This window comes from Plecotus auritus, assembly GCF_963455305.1.
Source record: "Plecotus auritus genome assembly, chromosome: 7".
Taxonomy (NCBI): Eukaryota; Metazoa; Chordata; class Mammalia; order Chiroptera; family Vespertilionidae; genus Plecotus; species Plecotus auritus.
The window spans coordinates 54,800,706-54,809,300 of NC_137774.1; the positions used below are offsets into that span (position 1 = coordinate 54,800,706).

Here is an 8,595-nt window from a genome sequence, read left to right on the forward strand (position 1 = left end):
CCATGAAGGTGGGTACATGAGTCAGTCTGTGTTGCTGCTGCCTGTCTCCCCAGAGCCTAACTCAGGCCCCGCACACAGTAGGTCCTTGGGAAACCTCCAACATTCTCAGGTTCCAAGGACTTGCACTCTGAGCAGACCTCCAACCCTGCAGACTCTGGCCTGGCTTCCTCAGTATCCCAGCACCTACTGGCCCCACACCCATGGGCCTCCCCCACAGATGCTCCCTGGGAGGGGAGAGAGAGCCCCAAGTCCTAAGAGAACTCTCCATGCAATTCTGGGCTCAGCCTCCCCAACCTCCAAGTGGAGCCAAGAAATCTCATCTCTTGGGAGCATGAGGGGTGCTCAGCTGAGGACCCCAGGAAGACAGACGGGCTTACCTGCTGCATGATGCCCTGCTTTTGGTTTATGGAGGCCAGGTAGCGCAGGATCAGCTTTGTGGCCTCAGTTTTTCCAGAGCCGCTCTCGCCACTGACCAGGCAAAGGGATAGAGTGAACTCCAGCAGGCTCAGTGCCTCTCCCAGCTCCCGTGACCCCACCATGGCACAAAGGACATGGGCAGGCTGGAGGCTCAGAGAAGCTGAGTGATCCCTGGCCCCACAGTGGCCCCCATATGTCCCCTCCACACACACACAAAGGCCCTCAGCCTGGCCAGTGCTCACCTGATAATTATGCACTGGTTCTGTTTGGCATCGAGCATTTTGGCGAAGGCGAGATTTGCAATTGCAAAGAGATGCCTGGAGAGACGGGGGCGGGGTGCTGCAGTGGCTATCCTCTGTGCTTCCAAACCTCCCAGAGGGCAGGTGGGGTGGCATCTCTGTCCAGCCAAGCCTGCTCCACCCCCCATCCTTGGGGAAATACCCCCTGCCATGGTCTGATCCACAGTAGCCTCCAGCCCAGCAGGGCTATGGCCAGGCTCAGGGGAAATAGTGTTGGGCTGAGCAAGAGGGCTGCCGACTGCTGTCAGCCCTAACCGCCGGCTGAGGGGCAGCCGGAGGCTCACCAAGCTCAGAGAGAGACCCAGGAGAGCCCAGTCCAGGATGTACTCACGGGGGGTTCTCTCCCAGGGCCCGTCCACTGTACTGGTGCACCTGCTCCAGCCCGTAGATCCCGAACATCCGGTAAGGGTTCACCGACACCAGGATGCTGCCGATGTAGGTCTGCTGTGCGGACAGTGGCCTCAGCGCCATGGTTCCTCGCAGCCCTGTGTCCCTCCCAGCCCCTGGGAGACTGGACCCCTGTGTCCATGGGGACAATGTGGCTGCCTGACCTCAGTGTTCGAACCTTGGGCCCTCTAAAAGCTTGATGGGTCCTCCACTCTGGCAGTAGGACTCCCAGCACTGCCCCAGGCTGAGGCTGGGAGGAGCTGAGCGTAAAGCCCACAGTCATGGTTCTGCAACGGAGGCTGTTAGCTGTGGCCTACCTCCCCAAGTCCTGGTCAGAGCCGGGGTCCTGGCGCTGCGCCTTGCCATAAGTCCCAACCTCCACCGCCGGGCGAGGAAGGGGCTGGGAGTGCAGGGCACTCACAGGTATCTGGCCTCCTAGGTGACCCTGATGCCTGCGCTATGGTTCAGGGCTCCGTTCTGTTATTCTGCTCCCATCTGCCCCTCGGCAGCCCCTCCTGGGACCCGGCCGGGTCTGTGGACTCCAGGACCCTGGGAGCCTTGTCATTGGGCTTCCTGTCTCCAGATCGCTGCCCCTGGCACCCACCACTCTGACTGTATGCGTAGGGGCTTGGATATCAGAGCCCCTGGCTATAGTAGGTTTTGCTCAAATAGCGGACACCTTAGAGGTGAAGCCAGGGGCCACTAGTCTGGAGCCCAGCAGGAGACATCTATGCTTCCCACCGGGCCCCAGGAGACAAGGAGTCAGCTGCCGGCCAGACCCGAGCCCAAGGCAGAGCCACCCCACAACTCACATAAATGAGGTTCCGTTCAAATCTGGTCTTGAGGTTGGACAGCACAGTGGTCTCCTGGAGGTCTCTGGAAAAGCAGGAAGAAGGGCAGTCAGGGCCCACCTTCCCCCAGTGCAGGGCCTTAGCCAGAAAGTCTTATCTCTGACACTAACCAACCATGAGGCCTTGGGAAGTTACTTAACCTCTGTGCCTCAGTTTCTTCATCTGTCCAATGGGTATGATTAGTAGCACTGGCCCTACCTCACTCACTGGGTTGGCGATGCTCTTAAGTAGCAGATGTGAGGGCTGAGTCACCATAATTGGATAATGATATGGACCAGCACAGCCTCACATTTTGGGCACCTTCAATGTGCCAGCACACTCATAACCATAGCCATCCCGCCCACCCGATCTTACAGGTGAGAAACTGAGGCACAGAGCGGTGAAGCGACTCGCCCATGGCCCTGTAGTTGCTAAGTGGTGGGGTTGGGATTGAGCCCAGGCCCATCTGATGGCAGAGCGGTGCTGGCATATGGCTTTTGTGACACTGTATGGCCCTCACTTTGCAGATGAGAAAACAGGCTCTGAACACGTTCCAGGAGATGAGAGGTACCCCTGGTAAGAGGGGGTGCTCCAGCTGGGAGTGCGGCGACCCCCCGAGACCCCCTCACCGACTGCCACCCAACCACTCACTCCAGCTGTGTCATGTCCTCCACACCGTCCTCCCGGTGCTGCTCCAGGAACCGCGTGGATGGCAGGTTGCGGATGGAGTGCATCTATGAGAGAGAATCCTCTGGTCACCAGTGGACACAACTAGGACCTGCTCCTTTTGTGAAGGAGGGAGCCCTAAATACAGCCAGCTGGGGTCCTGGGGCCTCTTGTCTTGGAATGCCAGGGGCTGTGGAGCCTGTCAGGGACACATGGCTGCCCTCTGCCTGTGTGGTCCCATGTGCCCCCAAGTCCTGCCCGTGAGCACTGCTCCCACTGCCTTGCCGGGAGCCCTCCCAACCTCCCCCTCCCAATGCGGACACCCTTTTCAGGCTGGAGCCCAAGTCTTTGCTCTTGAACACTTGTATCTTGGTGCATGGGGCCTCCAGGAAGACTAACACTCCACGGGTTCCGGTCTGCATAGACTGGGAACCACTGCTGCCCCTGCATGTGCCCGGTGCCCAGGCTGGGCAAACGCAAAGACCCACATGCACAGACCTACATGCAATGGCATTTACAGGTCAGACAACTCCCATGCACACCTGGGTCTTGCAAGATGCCTGTTGACATGTGTGAAGGCCTGTGATGCCAGGCTGGAGGCACATGCTCTCAATATCCACATTCTCATGTGCATGGACACCTGGGGCTGTCCCCACATCTGGGGTCTTGAGAATAAAGTCCCAATGCCATTTTTGGGCTGCAAGGTCTCCACTGTGCCTGACTATGTGCATACGCATGACCCCACGAATGCCACAGCTGCTTAGACCTTGTTTGCCACACACTTTCCTTGTTTTGGCTGTGTTACACCCATGCACACACCCCAGGCACACAGGCATGCATGTGACCCACATGACTGAGAGCACACAAGTGCACCTTGCCTTTCCAGCCTCTCAGATCCAGCCCACACCCCTCCCTGAGCAGGTGAGGAAAGGGGACACCAAGAGGGAGACCTGTGCTAAGTAGGCCACAGGGAGTATCACCCTGGGCCCTGGCCTCCCGCCCACCAGCCTGCCCATGTGCTCCAGTGGCCGCAAACCCTGAATAATTCAGCCACTCACGTATTCGAGGGTGAGGAGGGCCCAGGCATCCTTGCCCCTCACCCCAGGGCGCCCTGTCGCCCGCTCCCGCAATGCTGTGGCCCACACGGCTCTGGGCACCCGCCGCCGGGGCCATGGTCCCCCTAGCAGCCAGGCCGCCCCGGTTGCCATGGCTGGGCTCGCTGGCTGCCGGTCTGCATAGGTTGAAAACCGCCTGCTGCCCCTACGTGTCCCGCTCGCCCCAGGCGTCCCGGGGGAGGCTCCAGTGACCACTCCCCCTTCGCTGACAGCCACTGGGCTCACATTCCAGCATGAGCATGGCAGCCAGGCCTGGGCTTGGCACCCCTCAGAAAACTGCCTGCCCCTCACTCTACAGGGGGCCAGACTGGAAAGGCATGCTGGCTCTGCCAGCCCTGATCTACTATGTGACCCACTGTGCAATGAAGGGGCTGGAACTCTGGTTCCTGAGCCCTCACCTCAGGTAGTCCAGAATCCTGTAGCCCAGAAACTGCCCTTATGCAGGAACCCCAGAGAGAGAGAGTACTCCAATCAAGGGAGGGTCAGGAGGAAGCCAGAGGTACAGTGTGAATGGGAATGTGGATGGGTCAGGGTGGGCAGACAAGTCCTGCAGTTTTGTCCTCAGCCCAGATCTCTGGGGGCAGCTGGGGATGGCAAGGACAAAATCCCTTCCCCACAGTGACTTGAAAGGAGCTCCCGGTGCCTCTGTTCAGTGCCTGTCTGTGCTAGGCATCCCTTGTTCAAGCCTCCAGAGGCTTGGGAAGCCTGGGCTGTTCTCCCCAAGTTACAGCTGGGTCCTGAGGCCCGAGGCAGCTGCTCACAAGGGCCCTGAGGCTGTCTCCTGCCCTGTTCCCCAGAACAGAATCCCCAGGCCTCTCTCTGTCCTGTGCCCCCATACCTTGTTCCACCAGCTTTTGGGGCCAACCTCTTCCCAGGGGCCCCTGTGGGGCAGAACGGCAGCTTCGGGGCCCAGGTGGCAGGGAGGGGGGCAGGCATGTACTCGTGGCCAGGGCTGGTGGGTCTCCGCTGGCAGCCAGAGAGAGGACCAGAGCAGACTCCAGGCTCTTGGCTTGAGGCTGGGTTCAGGGTCCTTGGTCAGCTGAGTGGGGGGCCGCAGGGTGGCAGGACCAGCGCGCTGGGGAGAGCTCAGTTTTTGTACCTGAGGCAGGACTACAGCAAGACGCCCAGGACCTGCCTGGTGCCGCTCATGTGCCCTGGGCAGAGGCCCTGGGGCACCAGTGGGCTCCAAGGGGGCTGGGGCACTAGGTAGTGTTCCCCAGCGGCGCCATGGTGGCCACGTGGCCCTCATCCTATCACATGCGGCCAGAGGGTGGGAGAGGCTGAGCCTTAGCACCTTCTGCTCTGGAGGAGAGTTCTTGGGGGGCTTTGGGCTTGGGGGCTCAGGCTTTTCTAGTGGCCAGGGGTTCCTGGGGGAGGCCTCTTCTTTGGACTTCTCAGGGCTGGGGCTGGCGGATTTGGTGAGCTCTCCAGGACCCAGGTCATGGTGTCTACCCAGGAAGACACCAGTCAAGGCAGGGTCTGGGTCTTCCAGCAGGGAGTCCCGGGACGGCCCAGGGCTAAGGTGCTGGAGAAAGGGGTTTTCGGGTATAGGCGGTGGCCTGGAGAAGCCCTGGCGGCTGCCTGCCCGTCCTGGCCAAGGCGAGGATGGGCGCTGGGGCTGAGGCATGTCCACGTCCCAGGTGGGGACCAGAGGGGGCACTGTCCAGGGTACTTCTGAGTCCTCAGATTCTTTCCGGCTCTCCTGGAGCTCCTCGGCGGCCGCAGCCGCAGCCACTGCTGCAGGCCATGACCGCGGACCCAGGGACCTCTGGAATGGCGGGCGCACCCTGGGCTGCACGGCCCTGGTGGGCGGCTCGCTGAGGCGGCGCCACGAGTGCGGAAAGCGCGAAGGCAGGTTGAGCGAGCCACGCCGGCTGGGGCCCAGCAGAGGAGAAGGAAAGGGCAGCTGCGGGGGGCCCAGCCGCCGGGAAACGCGGCGCGGGGACAGGGGCTCCCGCAGCGATCGGGGGCGGCGGGGCAGGGGCGAGAAGGTGGGCTGGAAGGTGCCGGCCCGCATGGAGGGCTGGGGGGACGCAGGCCCCAAGGGGGAGCGGTAGCCCAGGCCGGGCAGGCTTCGGAGCGAGGGCTGCGGAGAGGGCAGCGGGGGCCAGGCCTGCCTCCGAGACGCCGGGGGAGAGGTCCCGGGGAAGCTGAAGGTTGCCGCTCGCCGGGAGCCCCGGAACGAGGGCCGGGGTCCAGGGAAGGCCAGCAGGTCGAGAGGCACCTCGGGGCTCACGGGAGGGGGCTCCGCGAAGGCCCACCAGGCGGCCTGCGGGGTGAGAGGCACGTGCGCCGGCGCGGCCCAGGGCGGCGGGTGGCGGCGGAGCGAGCCGTAGGGCGAGGCGGGCAGGGGCCGGCCCGAGAGCGCGGAGGAGAAGGGAGCGGGCGGCGCGAGCGCTGGGCTGGGGGCGCGGGGCGCGGGCGGGGCGAGCAGCGCGCTCCAGTGGGCGGGCGCAGGCGGGGTCGCGCGGGGCGGGGCGCTGGGGGGGCGCGCGCGGGCCTGCGCCCTGCGCAGCATGATGGGCGTGTTTGGCCGGTCAGGGTCCATGCCGGCCAGCTTGTAGCCGAAGCGCTTGTAGGCCGCTTCTCGGACGGCCGGGCCGCCACGCCGGGCCTTCTGGCTGCCGCTGAGCCGCGGGACCGGCTTCTTTTCCGACAGCGTCTTCTTGAGGAAGCGCGCCAGCGAGGTGGCCGGGCGAGGGGGCCCGAATTCGGGGCCGAAGCCTAGGCCGCGGTGGGTGCGGTGGGCGCCGAAGGCCGACAGGGCCCGCTGCAGGTTGCGTTGGCGTGGCGTGAGGAAGCCCCAGAAGGGGTGGGCGTAGGGCCGGGTGCGCACGGGGGACACCTCGTCGTCCTCCTCCTCCTCCTCCTCCTCATCATCATCCCCCAAGGGTAGAGGGATGTCCAAGGAGGGGGGCAGGGGCACCTCCAGCTTCTCCTTCCCAAACAGCTTCACCTGGGGCCGTGGGAAGAGGCGGAACCTGCGGATGAGGGAGAGCTTGGACCTGGAAGGCTTGTCCATGCCTTGCTGTTCGAAGAAGGTGGCGCTGGGCAGGCGGAAGGAGGTTCCCTGCCGCTCCCCGGGCGCCTCCTCTGGCTCCTCCAGCTCCGCGATGTCATCCATGGGGTGGGCGTAGGGGTTGTGGGGTGACATGATGGGTGGTGGCACCCACGGGTATGCAAAGGCCGACTCCTCCGGATAAAGATAGGGCACTTCGGGGGGGTATATGGCCTGGTCCCCGCCACCATAGATGCCTTCCGCGTAGGGGATGCCATAGGGGGCCTCATAGGACACCCCGTAGGGATCTAAGGAGGGTACATCGTACGGGAGGTCATAGGGCAGGTATGGCCCATCGTAAGGTGCAAAGGGGTCCAGGTAGTAGCTCTGCGGGTATGGCTCGACGTCGTAGTAGCTGTAGGGAGACGCGTACCCCCCTGGGGGAGCGTAGGGGGGCTCGTGATCCTCGTAGCCGTAACTGTAGCCATAGGCAGATGTGGGGTAGTAGGGGCCACCATAGTAGTCCAGGGGGTAGTAGTCGTAGGGGTCCTCGGGCGGGTACCCGTGAGTGTGGTCTCCATAGGGCGGCCAGGCGGGGCTGTAGGGTCCATAGGCTCTGTAGGGGCTGTAGGGGTCATAGGGGCCGTAGGCGCTGTAGGGATCGTAGGGGCCGTAGGGGGCCAGGCCGGGGTCCTGCTCCTCGTACTGGGAGAGTGACCGCTGATCATAGTAGGCGTCGCCCTCGCGGTGGTAGTCGTAGTACTCGCCCAGGTCCTGGAAGCCCTCCAGCCCGTACAGCGACCTGCGGGAGCCCGCGTGCCGGAACGGGGCCTCATCCTCGAAGGGCAGGAAGCCCACGGGGTCCCCAGACGCGTAGATGCTGCGGCTGCGCGGGAACCTCCGCAGGCGGCCCCCAGGACGCAGGATCTCGGCGCCCGAGGGGAAGGGCAGCTTGCGGGAGCCCACGCGGGAGCCCGAGCGGCTCAGCCAGGCGTCCACCGCGGCCTTCTCGCTGCCCGACTCCTCGGCCTTCTTGATGAGGAACCTCTTGGTGAGCCAGTTGATGGCCGTGGAGGCCTTGCTGAGCGACTGGGCCCGGGGCCGGAGGCGGCCGTAGCCCCGGCGGCCGGGGAAGCGGATGACCATGAAGGACGGCTTCTTGCCGCGCATGGCGCGCTTCTTCTTGCCCATGCGCATCTGCGTCATGAGCTTCGACGTGGACTGGAGCACCGTGCGTGCCTTCCTCTTGCGCTTGGTCTTCTGCGGGCCGGTGTGGAGGCCCCAGAAGAAGGCCGACGCGCTCCGGAATTGGCCCTTCTTGGAGATCTTGGGTGTGCGGTCGCGGAAGCCCATGAACAGCCGGGATGTCCCCTTCAGGCTCCGTTTGGGCTTCTCCGGCTCGGGTGCCTTCTTTCCCTTCTTCCCTTTCTTGGCTTTCTTCTCATCTTCTTCCTCCTTGGCCATGGTGGCTGACTGCTCCCCACCAGCCGCGGCCGGTGTCGAAGTTCAGGGGCTTGGATACGGGGTCCTGCTGGGCCTCCCGGTGTGGCTGCAGAGCGGCCTGGGCTCTGCACCTCGGACTGGCCTGGTGGCCTGGGAGGGAGCCTGCGCTGCTGCTGGTCAGGACCAGGTTTCCAAGAGGGCGGATCCATAATTCATCTCCTTTAGACACCGCCTTGGGTTTCACCCTCGAGCTGTGGTGGAAAGTGCGTGGGTGTTGTTTACCCCGGAGCCGGGGAGGCCTGTGCTGGGGGAGACCATCCTGGCCTTAAGGTGTGATGAAGACCCCTGCTGACACGGCCGCCCTCTCCTGGGCCTCCGCTGGCTCAGCCCCACGAAGGGAACGCCTGGGTGACACCCAGCCCCAGAGAGGGGCAGCACGC

At 63.8% G+C, this 8,595-nt stretch overlaps 1 protein-coding gene across 1 annotated transcript in view; it reads right to left on the reverse strand.

The window, feature by feature from the left end:
* The window catches only part of MYO15A (myosin XVA), a gene marked incomplete at its 5' end in the record, with an annotated part of 60,147 nt that extends 51,971 nt beyond the window's left edge, over positions 1-8,176 (reverse strand). Inside the window, 6 exons of the mRNA XM_080677396.1 lie at positions 378-468; positions 660-734; positions 1,048-1,157; positions 1,916-1,979; positions 2,585-2,667; positions 4,553-8,176. Coding sequence (XP_080533522.1) covers positions 378-468; positions 660-734; positions 1,048-1,157; positions 1,916-1,979; positions 2,585-2,667; positions 4,553-8,176 — 4,047 coding nt within the window. The remainder of the gene's footprint in view (positions 1-377; positions 469-659; positions 735-1,047; positions 1,158-1,915; positions 1,980-2,584; positions 2,668-4,552) is intronic.
* Positions 8,177-8,595: the final 419 nt, after the last annotated feature.